At 48.9% G+C, this 16,159-nt stretch overlaps 2 protein-coding genes across 3 annotated transcripts in view; both read left to right on the top strand.

Moving 5' to 3' along the window:
• Positions 1–14,079, top strand: part of Acoxl (acyl-CoA oxidase like) — a 289,947-nt gene extending 275,868 nt beyond the window's left edge. Inside the window, exon 19 of one of the 2 annotated variants that reach the window (XM_060372067.1) lies at positions 12,610–14,079. In XM_060372067.1, coding sequence (XP_060228050.1) covers positions 12,610–12,798 — 189 coding nt within the window. In that variant the 3' untranslated portion in view covers positions 12,799–14,079. The remainder of the gene's footprint in view (positions 1–12,609) is intronic. The other variant, XM_060372068.1, reaches the window with a different exon arrangement.
• A 1,513-nt stretch (positions 14,080–15,592) lies between these two features.
• Bcl2l11 (BCL2 like 11) overlaps positions 15,593–16,159 on the top strand; it is a 39,184-nt gene continuing 38,617 nt past the window's right edge. The window contains exon 1 of the mRNA XM_021654640.2: positions 15,593–15,823. The gene's annotated coding sequence lies outside the window, so the exon portion shown is untranslated. The remainder of the gene's footprint in view (positions 15,824–16,159) is intronic.

The raw sequence follows: 16,159 nt of genomic DNA, 5'->3' as shown, positions 1-16,159 counted from the left end.
GAAGTGAGAATACACAGAAGGGTGGCCAACTCCATGTCCCTAAAGCAGGGATCCCTGGGCTACTATTTGAATTGAGGAGATGGGTGATGCCCCCTTATGACATCTGTACCTTACATGGTTTTTATTTATTTATACTTGGTGCATTGATTTGCTCGAGTCACTCATTGATTTTTGAGCTAAGCATAGACCATAAATGCAAATACTGCTCAGTGGCTAAAAGGTTTAGAACAGAAAAACAAACAAACAAACAACAATAACAAATTAGGGAAAGAACCGTGAGCCAGAAAGATGGTGTTGGGATAAGAGCCCTTCTCTTCAGCTTTCAGGAGGACGCGTGCGCCACCCTCAGAGTCACGAAGCTCAGACTGGGTTCCTGGAGATTTCACTTCCTTCAGAGGCCTCCTTGGCTCTTCTCCATGCTCTGTGGGGTGTTCTTTCTGAAGGACACTTACATTTCCCATCCCTGTTTCCTTTTGCCCAAGGCAGCTCGCCAGGTGTTCGGATGGCAAGCATGCGCAAAACCTCGGTCCAGTGCTGAGGTTCCAAGCAGTGACTGTTGAAAATGTCCACAGGAGTAGGAAACTGAGACAGGCCTCCTTGACCCTAAAGCCTCAGCTACTGCGCACACCCTGATTTTTCTCTGTAAGAAGTACGAGAAGAGATCCCTGCTTTCCACCAGTTTAAGCCCATTTGGTGTAGCTTCTGGCAAGTGCTGAGGTATAGAAACCCCACTGGGACATCCCTGCCAAAGAGGAAAGGTAGTGAGAGCTGGTCTGCTGGGCACAGGAGGCACAGGTCCTGCCTAGGGGCCAAGGCTGAAGAGTAGGAAGCGATGTTTGGAGTGGTCTCATTGGGCTTGTTACTAGAAAGGCTCAGAATCCTGTTGAAATGGAAAGGATAGCCAGAATGGGGCTGAACCCACTGTCTCTTCTCTAGGACTGCTGCTTCCCCTCCAGGGGGGAATGAGAGCATCTGTCCTAGCCAGCCATACATTCCTAGGACCAAAGACCTTAAAACAGAGATGGGAAGACTATCAGTGGCACAGATCACTGCTAAGGGCTGGGGATAGCTCCTTTTTTCTTTACCCCCTGACCACTGTGCGCATGAAACACAAGCTTGGACTGATAAGTGGAGTCATCCCACTGAGGTTAAGAAAATACAAGTGGGGTTTGGCTTCTTCAGTTCAACCAGTAACAAAAACTCACGAGATGACACCCAGCCACCAGTGCTGATTTTCACCCGGCAGCCGCCTGGTCAGACACCAGGCCCTCTCACAGGAGGGCTTTGTGCATCTGGGAAATGAACCAGGATCATTCAGAAGCAGTGTGTTGTAACTGCAGTGGAGGCAAGTTATTTTGCAGATATCCAGCCTGAAGCATCTGCCTGAGCCCTCAGGGAGCTGCCGCAGGTGCTGGGCAGTCCGGACACTCTTCTGTATGAGGACCCACACCCTCAACCAGGAGGCACACATTTCCGACCGTTGAAATTTGTGGCTAAGGCTGATAGTGCTGTACCAAAAAAGACCTTCCAGGAGATGGATCCCACCAGACCCAAGTCATAATTCTGGACGATGATTTTAGTGTGCCTGTAAAATGCAATGGATTTCACTTGAAACAGAAACAAATACTCCCCAGTGCATCCATTTTAAAATAGGTTAGTACACTTATAAAAGCAAATCTGCTCGTGGCTGTTCTTCATTTTCTGAAGGTCAGTCTCCTATCCCCTTCAATTATTATTTTAAAAATTTTATTCATTTAATTTTATGTACATGTATTGCCTGCATGGGCTTATGTTCGTTCATGCCGCACCTGAAGAGGCCAGTAGAGGGCGCTATGTCCTCCAGAAGTGGAGTTGTCAGCTACCAGATGTGGGTTCTGGGAAGCGAATCCAGGTCCTCTGCGCAAGCAGTAAATGTTCTTAACCGAGGAACCATCTCACCGGCACCACTGCCCCATCCCTGTGTCTTCCCCCGTCCTCACCTGCTCTTCCATCTTAGAGAGAAAGCATTGCCGTGTGGAACTTGGTTTCCCCTTCTCTGGGAGACCAAAATGTTCGGGACTTAGTAACCAGGCAAAGATAGCATGTGGGGGTGACCGAAGAAAGACGAGTTTGACCCGTGGGAGTTCACACATCTGTGGGAAGTTGAGGCTCTTGCATCCTCCTTTCCTGGGTAGCTAGTTGCTCACCACAGCCGTCATCATAGCCGCAGACACCCATTCTGGTAAGCTAATGGGTTACTGATGAGCCAGCAAAACAAAAATGTCAGGTGTGCGCAGAGGAGCCTTTTTGAAAGTCTTTTGGGAGGCAGATGTTCCGTTTCTTAACCAGTATACACAGTTTAAGTGTGTTCATTCTGGGATAATTCAGCAAGCTGCTGGGCTTAGATTTCTTTGTGCACATCATATGCCAACTAAAAAAGCATGAAAATCAAAGGAGGAGGTTTGGGGGCTCATATAAAATTCTCTTGTTAGAATCTAACTTGACATTTATTCCATGACTTCTTTGGCTTTCTTTCTTAATTAAGCATCTTATTTGGGGAGAATTACAAGTTCATACATAGCTGTTAAGAATAATGCACTCCAGTTTCATGATTCTTTACCTAGTTTCCCTTTTTGGAACTAGCTTGCAAAGTCTCAGAACAGGATCTGGATGCAGTTACCTTGAGACAGAGAGGATCCAGTGTGCTTCCCTCACCACAGGAGCTGTGGCTCTCTTATGGTCATACTCTTTTCGTTTTTTCTCTCCTCTTTTTAATCCCATATTACACCTACCAACCTGTTCTTCATTTGCATAATCATCTTTCATTGCTGGGTCACATAACAAACACACTTTGGAATCAGCTTTCTCCTTCTGCATAATTTTCATAGTATGCTGTTTCATATATCAAGAGGCTGGTTTATAATTACTGAGTAGTATTTCACAGCATTGGTATACAACAGTGTGAGAATAGCCAGCCAGTCTAGTTTTTTAACAGTTAATACTAAAACCACGTTTAATGCCTGTGTACAGGATTTTGTGTGAATATAAATTCTAATTTCTTCAGGGTAAATAACCAAGATCTTTTGCTAGATCATATGGTGGATACATGATGACTTTTAAAAAAGATTTGTTTATCATTTATTCAGCATTCTGCCTGCATGTGTGCCTGCAGGCCAGGAGAAGGCACCAGCTCACATTTTGGATGGTTATGAGCCACCGTGTGGTTCCTGGGAATTGAACTTAGGACCTTTAGGAAGAGCAGCCAGTGCTCTTAACCTCTGAGCCATCTCTGCAGCCCCATGTGTAGATATTTTTAAGGACTTTCTAGTCTTCCTTTCTAGAGTGAATGTGATGATTTTACACTCCCACAGTCACGTGTTAGTGATCTGGGGTTTTTTGTTTTCTTTTCTTGGGCAGAGCATTTGGTTGTGTCACTCTTCTCTATTTTCACCACCCTGGGAGGTAGGCAGATACTGTTCCTTGTGTTCAAGCCTGCTCATAACCAACCATGGAAGCATTTTATGTGGCTGCCTGAGACTACCCATTAATTCACATATCTGTGTCATCTCTGTGTTCTCATTGTTCGTCATCTTCATTTAGCCTGGCGTTTTCCTGGTTCTGGGTATGATGAGTGACTTTTGATTGAAACCTGAATGTTTGAGTGTTTATGTCACAAAGTTATCTGGATCTGCTTAAGCTTCTTTAGCTGGTGTCCTCTAGCACTGTGAGGAAAAGTGTGTGAGGGGGGATCTCACCTTGTAATAGGGATCCAAATTCTGGGTTTTCTACTCAGTCTCTGTTGATAAATGTTCTAGTTAACATTTAACTGTCAACTCGACACAGTCTAGAGCAATAGTTCTCAACCCTCCTGGGGCCTTATGCTGAGGTGACCCGCAACCATAATATGATTTTGTTGCTACTTCACAACTGTAATTTTGCTACTGCTATGAACTGTAGTATAAATACCCGTTTTTTCCAAAGGTATTAGGCAGTCTCTGTGAAAGGGCTGTTCAAACCCCCAAAGTGGCTGTGACCCACAGGTTGAGAACCGCTGGTCTAGTGTCGCCTGAGAAGGTGGTCTCAGCCGAGCGATAGTCCAGGTACCGTTAGCATGAGGAACCATCTTGATTCTTAAATGTAGGAGGGCTCATCCCACTGTGGGCGGATCCATTTTCGGGGTTGTATAAGAAAGCTCGCTGAGCATCGGCAAGCCAACAAGCACCACTCTTCCTCCATAGTTGCCACTTCAAGCTTCTACTTAAATTACTTCCCTCACTTCCCTCAAAAAAGGACCACAACCTGAAAGTGTAATCTAAGTAAACCCTTTCCTGCCCTTAGTTTAATCTCAACAGAAAGGAAACTCAAGCAACATGCAAGGGATGACATCTTACTATGTCAGGGTATGTGTGTGTATGTTGGGCGTGTGGGAGGAGAATGTGTTCAGCTAGCCTCAATGAGGCCTCCCTGGCAGGGAGAGACAGGAACATCTCATCCCTTTCCCCATGTGGCCTTGTCACCTTCGTGTTAAAGCTAAGTTCTCACCAGTCCTCCCTTCTCTGATAGCGCCCTGTTTGGGAGAGGAAGGGGCCTCTCTGCTGCCGGGAGGGAGGTGGGAGTCACAGTTCCCGTGAGGATCTCACCACCACCTGTTGGGATAGAAGATCATCCGTGTGGTCTGCTGAGCTATTGGTAGTCTGGGTACAGCCTTCTCTGCATGGCTTGGATGAAGTAGAACAGTCTTACGGCAAAACTGTGTAGAGTGAGGCTGCCCTTTCCTGGTCCTTCAGCTGCAGGCAACAGGCTTTCGCTGGGGCGTTTGTCAACATCTCTTGGTATTTCTAGTGCCTTCAGCTACAGCAGGGATGTGTGAGTCAGAAAGAGAAACGAGGAAATGACCGCTGTTACTCAAGAGCTCACAGTCCCTAGATGGTTTTTTTTCTTCACCCTTTGGTGTCCTCTCGGGTTTGTGTTACTGTAATTTCTAGGGTGTCCAGCAGGGAGGAGAATCAGGAATCCATCTTCTTAGAATGAGCATTGACAATGATTTTTGAGCAAAAGAAAAGTGGGGTCACATAGAATGAGTTTTACCTATGGTGCATGCTACCACTGAGCCACACTGTAGCCCAGTCAGAGTCCTTTCTAGAGAACTTGCTGACTCCCTCAGGACAGTTGACTCTGGGAATCCCATTCTATCTGAGCCATTTCTGGTCCCTTGGCCTCATGCTAAAGAACCTTCCTACACTTTCACCTCGTGACCTTATTATCCTTCATCTGCTCTAGAGTGTCCCTTCAAGTCAAGCTGGCCCTCCAGCCACACAGACAGACTTCCAAATGAGGGAGAGGCTCTTTATGGTAAAACGAAGAAAACAAATGTATTGCATTTTCCATTAAAAATTTCATTCTTGAGCTGGCCAGTGAACAAGTTCATTGGGGTAAGACACTTGCCACCCATAACCTGAGTTCAGCCCCTGAGGTCCACATAATGGAAGGAGAAAATGCTTCTCTAACCTACACACACACATACACAAAATACATATGTGTAAAAATATATTAATATATTCTTCTTAACTTCTGGATGTCAAAATGCACACTTTATATGTAGTGATAGTAGATGCTATTTTTTTTGTTGTTATCTTTAACAAAAAAATAAAGGTTGCAGTCACATGCTGCTTCCCCTAAAATTGTTTTTGTCTTTCTTTTTCTTGTCACTTAAAATTTTAATTAAGAATTAAAATGAAAAACATGGGGCTTATTTTGCATGCACTGAAATGTATAAATTTTGGTATGTTTTGGTGAGTTTTGGCAGAGGACACACTATATAAAATAGACTTTAATCACATTGGAGAAAGGGTCCAATGTCCAGGAAGTTTCTGGGAGCCACTTTTCTGACCCTGCCTGCTCCTGGCCCCTGCAGCTCCCACTGTGTGTCTGCAGAGTCTCTTGAGAATGGAGGCAGAGAGAGACTGGCTCCTTCAGTTTGGCCTGTGTCTGAGCTTCCTTAGTCCTCTCTTCCCTCCACCCCCCGGCCCCAACTGGGTAGTATTTCTTTATGTAGACTTCTCTGTTTCGCTTGGCCTCTTCTCCCTCCCCAAGGCTCTTCGCTCTAAGGCTTTGCTGTGTCATGGCCTCCAGCAACTGGTCTTCACCTCCAGCTGACCTCGGGCATTTTCACTGAGTACGGGCATCTCATTGTCCCAGAGTGTCACCAGTCATGCTTACAAACGAGCATGCCATCTCCCTGTATTAATATTCCTTTCTCTGACAGCTGATGGTGTTGAGAATCCTTTCAAGTGCTTATTGGCCATTTATACCTCTTAGTATTTGTGTGAAATATCTGATTGTGTCCTTTGTCCTCTTAAAAACTGCATAATGTTATATCACAGAAATTTGTTGACTCTGTAAGTATGAGAACTTTTGATTTTTTCCATCCTGTGGCCTAACCATTTTCTCAGAGGTATCTCTTGATAAGCATCAGGCTTTAAGTTTGGTGAAATATAAGTTGTCAGTTTTAACTTTTCTTACTAGTGCCCTTGTGCCTTTTATGAAAACTTGTTTGCCTAAATGAAGGCTGTAAAGATTTGTGCCTGTGCTTTCATAGAAAGTGAATGACATTTGCTTTTACAGTGGTGTCTACTTCCTATCTGGAGTTAATTTCTCAGTATATGATGATGTAGAGGTAGGTTAATTTTTACAAAGTAATCCAATTATCTAATCACTACTTACTAATAAACTTTTCTTTTTCTAGTGAAGTACTTTGCCTTCTCTGGGGAGGATCAATAGAACATATAATCGTGAAGCTGTTTGGTAACTTCGTATTCTACTCCATTCATGAATTTGTCTACTATTTTTACAAATTCTGTCTTGATTGTTATAATCAGTCTCATACTGGACAATATAATATTCCTTTTCACAGTTGTTTTGGCTATCCTATGGTCTTTGTGTTACTCTATACAGTTTACAATTGCCTACATTTCCTGCTCTTGTTCCCATTGACCCTGATCTCAGTTTGGAAAGAACCGACACTCTAACAATCTGTAAGCATACTGGTCACTCCACTTAGTCACCTCGCTTCAGCAGCTCTTTTTAATTAGCAATAGAATTCTTGAACATTCTTCATTACATTCAGCCTTAATATGTATGGTCTTACGGCTACTAAAAGGCTTGTTCTAACTGTACATATTCCGATTATGTGTTCTAGGTGTATGTACACACAATTGTTTGTGCACATTTGTTTGTACACTTAAGCCTATTAAGTCCATGTCCTACTTGTGCCCTCTCTGAATATTCAGGTTTAGAGTATGCCTCTATCAAAAAAAAGTATGTATCCGGGGACATTTTAGCTTCGTGGACACAAATGATTTTAATAGCAACCTGTAAGGGTACCTAATTCTAATTAGGAAGTGAAAGAAATTGAGAGAGCTTTGCCCCGTGTAAACAAGGTAAAAAAAAAAAAAATCTGGACAGAGTGAAGCCGTACTGTGAGGTGGCACTACCCTCAAGGAAGAATGGTGAAGTGGCGTCATAGAAATGAGGTCTTTGGGGATAAACCAAAAGCCCTAGACGCTTCACACACGGGGTGAGTGACTGTCTAGAATGCAGACAGACAGCAGGGTGGGGTTGCCAGTTGGGAGAGATGCCAAAGGATGAGATAAAATGGCTAGGCCTGAGAGACTTGAGGCCCAGTTCCAGATGCCGCTGTAGCAATTGTGTTGAGTATTAGAAGTAGTGAGGCTGTAAAGCACAGGGAGACCTGAAGGGCCTGCAAACACTGCAGCAAACACGATGGCATTCTAGCTGAAAGACACAAGCACCTGTCCATTTTGGTATCCGGAAGAAAGCAGTGGATGTAAACATGATTTTGTTTGGATCCCAAGTATGGGATGTGGAAATGTTTTTGGTCTACCCTGTGCTGAAAGCGGCCCGTGAAAAGGTGTGTGATGTTTGTCGGTTGGGAACCGCCTCATGCGGGGGCATGGGTATTGTCAGCTGAAAAACAGCCGGTGTGGACTTTGTGAGGGTATAGCATAGCCTCAAAACCAAGAGAGGTGGCTTTGCATCATTTTCCATCTCTTGGCTTCTTCTCTTCACGTTGCTTCGAGATGCTCCTAGAGAGAAACGCTCCAGAGAGAGCTTGGAGGTTGCTGCTGAAGTTGCTGTTGTGTTTGCTGGATTGCTGGTTTGCTGTTTAGCTGGACTTCTGGAATGCTGATGACTGAGATTGCTATTGCCCCCAAAAGCCAACACCCCTAACCAGCAGGAAGCAGCTAGAGAGGTCTGCATTCCTTATCCCTTCTAACTGCTTTTTCTCCTACCTAAGGTCAGGGGGTTGGAAGGGAAGTAGAGGCATTTAAGAACCCTAAATAAAGTGGGTTGGTGAGAATCCTAGGCTTCCATGTCCTATTCTCAGAAGCACTCCCTGAAGACATCAAAGGGATGGCTGTATTTAGTTCTGGCAGTTTGTGAGGCTTCTTCCCTTGAAGAAATTTTTTGCGACTGAAAAATCACTCCCTCTTGGTTATGTGCTTATCAGTCTAGACCATCAGTTAATTAAAATACCATATTCTTTGGTATTAAGAGGTGTGAAACTAATGCTGCAGCTCCGTGATAACCACCTAATTGAATATTCTCTCTCGTTTTGTGTAAATGCTTTTGTCTGTTAAAAATGCTACCAAGAGCAGCCCTGTGGTTACTTTAATTCCATTGCCAATACTTTCATATGGTTTCCTGTATTCTAAAGGGAAAGCTTTGTGCACTTGACTTCTTTAGAAACTTTTCCTCTTATGAATCAGCAGCAGTTTGAATCAATGTCACACGCTTTTATTAAGTGGTTAAATCGATGCCTCTGTGTCAGCACTCTTGTTTTAGGTAATGGTGATTAAGCACTCTCAGTAAAGGAAATGCCAGAGCATAAAGAAATCATGTTTATTGCTAACTAGAGAATCTAGAGAATCCATGCTAATAATCATGGAAGAATTTGGCAAACATGAAATCCTGGGTTTAAGCCTTTGGATCACAAATCAACATCATCGCCATTATCATCATCATTATCACCTTTTTTTTTTTCATTTTCATGTGTGTGTGGCATGCATGTATATATGCATGTTTTTACATGTGTACAAGCACAACTGTGTGTGGGCATACATGTAGAGGCCTGAGATTTGATATCAAGAATCATTCTTTTTTTTTTTAAATGTTTGTTTTGGGTTTGTTGTTGTTTTGTTTATTTTTGCAAGAAAGAGTTTCTCTGTGTAGCCCTGGCTGCCCTGGAACTCGATCTGTAGACAAGCCCGGCCTTGAACTCCCAAATCCACCTGTCTCTGCTGCTTGAGTGCTGGCATTTGACACCACTGCCCAGCTTAATGTTTCTCAATCCAACCAAGCTGACAATCAGAATTAAACAAGGTACAAACCTTCAAGGGAGATAGGTGGGTAGGGAATGAGCCAGAACAAGGCTCTGGTTGAGAATAACAGTTATAGGTCATAACAGGAGCAAAGATATTATGTGATAGCCACAAATAATACAGAAGCCAGATATGATGGCGCTCACCTTTAATCTCAGCACTCAAGAGGTGGAGGCAGGTAGATCTCTGTGAGTTTAAAAATAGCCTGTTCTCCATAGTGATTTCCAGGCCAGCGAGGACTACATAGTAAGAGCCTGTCTTAAAAACAAAACAAAAGTAATACAGAAATCTCATTTCACTAGTAGCTTGAATTTTATCCTCATCACATCTATGCTGTGGAATTCACTGTCTCCGCATTCTACTCCCTAAATGAGCCACGTGGCCTCTCCAACTCACAGGATGGATATAAAGACTCTAGCACAGCGTCCAAGGAGGAAAGGAACCCATCTGAGCAGCTATTCATCTCTCCATGTGTTTCAGCTTGGGTTTTCCCCAGAAACATCTGGAGCTGGAAACAGAGGCAAGATGCAAACCAGGAAAACCTATGCAGAGTGCAGGCAGTGGTGAGGCATCACGCCCTGGAAATTCTTACGCTCAGGGCCCTGCTGAATGGCAAACTTAGAGACTGCTGGGGCTTCGCCATCTTATCTTTTCCCTAACTGGATGTGTCAGTGCTGGGAGAGTCAGACAGGAGAGAAGAAAGCAAGTAGCGCAAGCAGGTGGGTCTAAGGAGACAAACAAGACAGGAATCCTCCAGGTTACGTGGTATATCACACACTAGCTTCCGCGTGCTTTCTAATTTGTAGTTATTATCTACGTGTCTCTGTGTGTTTGCTAGGCTGTATGTGCCCCACATACATACATACATACACACAAGTACCTGCAGAGGCCAGAAGAGGGCATCATATCCCTTGGAACTGTTGTCACGGGCCACTGTGAACCACCTGACCTGGGTGCTAGGAGCCAGACCTGAGTTCTCTGAAAGAGCAGCAAGGGTTGGTAACCACTGAGCCATCTCTCCAGGCTCCATCCAAGTACTTTTTTTTTCTTTTAAGCAGATTGTATTTTTATTTAAGATTGACTTTCATTCTATATTTATGACTTTATCTACTTGTATGTATGTGCACCATATGTGTGCCCCCTTGGTGCCCAGGGAGGCTAGAAGGGGGCGCTGGATCCCCTGGAACTGGAGTTACAGACAGCTGTCAGCCACAATGTGGGTGCTGGTAACTGACCCCAGGTCCTCTGCAAGAATAGCAAGTGTCCTCCCTGCTCAGGCTGCATTTTCTAGAGCCTCTGAAACTTTGCAATAGCTCCCTGACCTAAGAGGCCATGACTGTCTGCAGTGTGCATGTAAGCTTTTCAAATCCTGTACGGCATCTGGCACAGAACAGGACTACAGTTTGCAGATTGTGAACGAAAGGAGGGTAAAGATTGTGACCTTCCTAACGGGCAAAGCATGACGGGTGGGAATGCGGTGTGTGAGAGGAGCGCTGCCCCACCCTTCCATCTACACATTCTGGACTCTGTTGCAGTAAAAATGGGGAAAGTTGAAAGGAGGATGCTCTAGGCTGCACCAGAACTAGAGATTTAGAAAGTCTCTTGGTGGTCAATGTTTGCTATTTCCAGCCATTTCAACGCTCTTGTCCAGTGTCTGTGGTGGGCGTCACTCCTGGAAAACTATGAGTCTAGAAATATTCTTCTTCACTAGCCATTTGGCCCTTCTTTTTTTTTTTTTTTTTTTTAACTATTCCTTATAGCAAATAGATATCACTTTCTGTAATTTCTACCTCTGATCTTTGGGTCTATATTTAGCACTAGACCAACCAAACTCATAGTGTTCTTTCACAAGCCTCCTTTCAGCATGAGCTTCCCTCATTGGCGACTACACGACGAGAGTTGGCCTCGCTGTCCTTAATGAAACCCAAAGGGTACATTATCTTGAATAATTGCACGCGTGGTGAGCTCAGGAGCTGTGTGAACCATCTCATGGTTTTGAAACGTGTGGTTAAAGACACGGAGGGTTGACAGATTACTTAGGATTTGTCAAGAGTGTTAATTACAGACCTGGGAGATCTTGGTCAGTGACAGTCTGTCTTGTCACATCTTGCCAATGTGATCAGAGTCTTTTCAGGACTTATTTGATGATGCCCAACCACGGTGTGTGAAGAACGAAGCTTTTCATTAGAAGTCACTGGTGCAATGGGGCACCGTGCTTTCCCCTCCACTCTTCCTTCTCATCTCCCTCTTTTTTTCGGGGAGTTCCTATCGTTTCTCAATACCTGAAATGTTTTGGGGAGAGCTGAAGCAGGAGGAAAAAGAAGTCTTAAAATATGGATAGCACACAATAAATGTGGGGTCCATAAAAGTGATTTTTAAAACGTTAAAAAAAAATAAAACCACGCAGCCCAGAGATTGTTGTGATTTAGTCAGTCAAAGAAATTTATAGCTTTATGGAGACTTGAAAAAAAAAAAAGTCGGAATACAGTATGTAGATGCTTTGGGAAAAGGAAAACACGTCTCCCTGCCCATGTTCAGAACTAAAAAAATAAGCCTTTATTTTGGCTTCCTTTTGCGGGGAGGGCGCGCTGGCGTCCAAATCATAGAAAATGAAATAGAAACACAGCCCTGGCCTGCAGCCTCCCCTCTTCTCTTGTTGGGTGGGTTGCAGAGTGGGTCGACCACTCGTCAGTTTTGCGCAGCTGAAGCGCCCTGAGCGGGACCAACACTAGCCTTGCTTCCCTTGGTATCCACAGGCTAAGGGCCCCCCTGGCTGCTCTCCACGCTCTCTGTTGGCACCCTTCTGGTGGGATGAGGCAGGTCTTTCACCTGCTCGTTTTTTTCAGAGGTCTTTGTCAGTTGCCTCTGCGCGCCAGAGGGTGGCACTCCAGAGGTAGCGAGGAAGGGCGGGAAGAAGGAAAGGGAGCGAGCGCAGAGGACGCAGCTTTTATTCTCAGACCTTGCTCGCTAGTTACCAGGATGATCTCGGCAAAGAGCCGGTACCCTCAGTCCCTTGCAGGAAAAAAAAAAAAAATAATAATAATAATAATAACCTAGATTTCGGCCGGACCCCGGGGACACAGAGGTGTTTAGAAACAGTAACTTCCTACGTTGTGGAGAACCCGAATTCTCAGCACTTCTGGTTGATTGGCGGGGGAGGAGGGGCAGGCGGAAAGTTCTCCGTGAGCGCGCCCACGTCTGACCTGTCCCTCTGTGTCGTGTTTTGCAGCTGCTGGATCTGTGCGAGTCCGTGAAGGATGATGCCCTGAAGGTGATCTCCGCCTTCAACATCCCGCACACCAACATCCACGCACCAATCGCAGGGATCCCCAACCCCCAGGCTGCCTGGGCCTTCTACCCGGCGCCCACGCAGCCGCTGGCGCAGGAAGGGACACGCTCCCAGCTGGCCAAGCTGTGAGCCAGGCTCTTACTGGCGCCGGGAGAAGTGTGGTGTCCCGTCCTCCAGCTAGTGCCCGGAGCTGGAGAAGAGGCCACAGGGGCAGATGCCGGACAGCCACCCTTGAGGATTTTGTCCAGGCAGAGGGAGGAGGGCCGGCTAAGGCCAGCAGGGCGCAGGACAGGTTGCCCGGGAGAGGGAGCCCCAGGTGGATGCCGCAGCAGCACTGTGACTTATCCTGGCCTGGTAAACCTCGCCTGGCCTTTGCCTGGACCTCTCCCCAGACAATCGGGTGGTCTCGCCCATAGCCCGGTGCCGCCAAAGATCTCTGCTGTCACTCAGATTTCCAGTGACAAAAAAAAAAAAAAAAAAAAGACACCACTCTGGCTCAGGGTAAAAAAAAAAAAAAAAAAATCAAAACAAAAATCAAACACCCTTAGGCGAAAGGGGTGGAGGAAAGCTCCGCCCACTCCACTCCAAGCGCGGGCAAAAGTTCAACGAGGGATGTTTAGTGAATCAGACTTGCTCCAGGTGGGGGGTGGGGATTGCGCTGGAGAGACAGCGGAGTTTGTGCCCGCAGTCGTCCTGGTCCCACGCAGGACAGACCGTTCACAGCACTAAACTGCAACCCTTTGGAAAAGCGTAGATGCAGGGTTTAAATAAATTCGGGGGTAGAAAGGTGCTCCCCGCGGCTCGGGGAGGTAGGGAAGGCTGGCCCGGGGGATGACCGCAATAAACTGGTTTTGGAATCCGGAGAGATTCCCCGGGCGGAAATGGCTCTCTCACTCGCGTTCTGACTTTGGCTTTGCCCGGTCTCCTTCTCCTCTCTCGCCACCGTCTCACGTCCCTCCGGAAGGCACCGGTGACCCGCTGGCCCTTTCCACGCTGCCCTCCTCGGCCGCCAGGCGCTCTCCAGACTCTGCCCAGGGGTCCCTGGCGGCCTGACCGGAGGCGCTCGGTGGACGCTCCCTAGACTGCCTGGTTCGCTGCTGAGACGAGCCTCCGCCTCCAGGCCGGCTTCCTGATTCAGCCCTAAATTAAGCACACAGCCCAAGCCCGTTGCTTTCCCCCACTGCCTGTCTATTTTCTTTCAGTGTGCCCAGGGTTGCAGAGTCGAAAAACTCCAGGGCAGCCCTCTCCTACAAAGAAACGGGGAGAGGACCCCCCCCCCAGGTCTGGTTCTTTTCTAGTCCAATTCGGAGGCGCCTGGCTCCCCGCTGAGGGCCCAGGGCAGGCAGAACTGTTACTGGCTGCGGGCCCCTGCAGCACCAGCAGACTGGGCCGCCCCGGAGGGATGCCGAGCGGCCGCGGCACAGCTCCGGTGCGCTTGGCTGCGTCCACGCCCGTGATGACCCGTGAGCCCTCTTAGCAAACACCCCTCGCGCCCGGGGCAGAGGCAAGGCTTTGTCGCCAGCCCTCTAGCTTCCCTGGGAACCAGTGGCTTCTTCGATCTTGCTCAGGATTTACCTGAGAACCAAGACTTTAACCCGGGCTGTGCTGTGTCACGGTGACGTTAGATCCGCCTAGGAACACAGAAATGACCAAGATGGCCCGACAGGCCGCGTTAACTCGCTCTCCGTGAAAAGGGCCGCTTCCTCCCCGCTGCCAGCCCGGATTCAGGTCGGGTGGCCTTTTAATCGAGTGACTTTAATCCTCACACGTAGGATGCCGGATGTTCCATGTCCAGACTAACTTCTCCGGGCTGCTTAGGTCAGGGGGGGAGGGGGTGGGGCGAGGCTGTGTGGCACCACTGACTTCCAGACTTCAGTAGGGGGACACGAAAGCCCCCAGGAGGATCAGGGGATTTTTCCGACCCCCGTATGGCTTCCCCAAGCGCGCTCTGAGCTCCGCCGCTGCGCGGTCGCCAGCTGCAGCCGGCCGATGGACAGACAGTTCCGGGCGGCGGTACCCGGAGCCCAGTGTGCGTGTGGCACAAACGTCTTTCCTTAGTAGCCCCCCCCCACACACACACACACTTTTTCCTTATACTTCTTCTTTTGGAGTTACTCTCTCATTCCTCTATTTTATCTGCTCGTCCTGCACGCCCATCGCTCCCCGAAGCTGAGCAGTCGACCTAGACTCCTGCCTTGTCTTTTTCTCAACTTTCCGTCCCACCCCCAGTTCTGCCTCTTAAGTAACTGAGCACTGGGGGGGGGGGGGGGGGACAAAAAAGAGAAAAAACCAAACAAGCAAACACACACACACACAGGCGCACACACAAAACCAGGGAAAGCCTAAATAAGTACAGAAGGCGGCGGCGCGCAAGGGTCCCGCACGAGGCGCAGCCGAGGAGCGTCTTGCTTAGCTGGGTCCCCCGAGGCCACGGATTCTTGGAAAGGACAGTCAGAGGCCAGTGCCCATCCTTGCACCGATCCAGGCCCCTTGGTTTGGGGTTGAGGAGCTCCGCCAAACAGGGACGCAGGGGCGCCTCCTGAGGCTTCCAACTGGCGCCCGCGGCCAGGCTGGACACCGAGCAGCGTGCCCCGAGCGCCCCCTAAGTTCCGCTCGGCGAGGTGGCCGCCAGGAGCGGACGGGGAGGGGCGGGGACATTGGGGGTGGAGGATGGGCGCGCACGCAGCTGCCCGCAGGGCCGAAGTCACCAGGGTAAACACGCCGGGGTGGGCGGCGCGCGCGCAAACTGCAGGGAAGCCGGCGGGGCCACCCTCCCCGGTACCTGTCGCAGCCTGCACGCGCCAGCGGCCCAGGGTGGGGCCTGCTCTCCGGCTGGCCGTGGGCCGGACCGCGCGGGGGCGGAGCCCGCGGTGATTGGGCGCGGGAGCGGGGGCCCCGGGAGGAGCGGAGTCGCTGGGCCGGGCTGGTTTCACTTCGCTCCCCGCAGGCACCGGGTCAGCAGCCGGCTGGAGCTCCTGCGGTCCTGGTCGCCGTCGCCTCCGCCGCCGGATTCCCGCAGCCGCTCCGCGTGAGCCGGGCTCCGCCTGGATCTGCACAACCCTCCGCAGCTCCCGCCGCCACCCGCCTCGGCGCCCTTCCCCTGGCCCTCGTCCCCCCAATGTCTGACTCTGATTCTCGGACTGAGAAACGCAAGGTAAACATCCCGCGGAACCCCGGCGTGGATGGAACACGGGCGCCGCAGATGCCCGCCTCTGCGGCTTCATCCGTCCCTGGGGGCGCACGTGCGGGCCGAGGCGCTGGTTCGTCCCGCCGAGCGCGCGCGCCTGCAGGGAGGCGAACGCTGCAGGTCGGGCCGAGGTCCCTGCCTGTCAGGGCCCATCTGGGGAAGGGTCGTAAGTGCAGGAGCTGCGGGCGCTTCGCCCGAGTCCGGCTCGGGGCCGGGGTGCCCGCGCGGGGGGCCGCCGAGGCACTTCTCGCGTGCCGGGAGGGCGCGTGGTCTGGGCTTGGAGCCGAGGTCCCCCCTGCGGTG

This window comes from Meriones unguiculatus, chromosome 18 (genome assembly GCF_030254825.1).
Source record: "Meriones unguiculatus strain TT.TT164.6M chromosome 18, Bangor_MerUng_6.1, whole genome shotgun sequence".
Taxonomy (NCBI): Eukaryota; Metazoa; Chordata; class Mammalia; order Rodentia; family Muridae; genus Meriones; species Meriones unguiculatus.
Note: the sequence above shows the minus strand (reverse complement) of the source record. Positions and strands in the feature narration are given on the sequence as shown.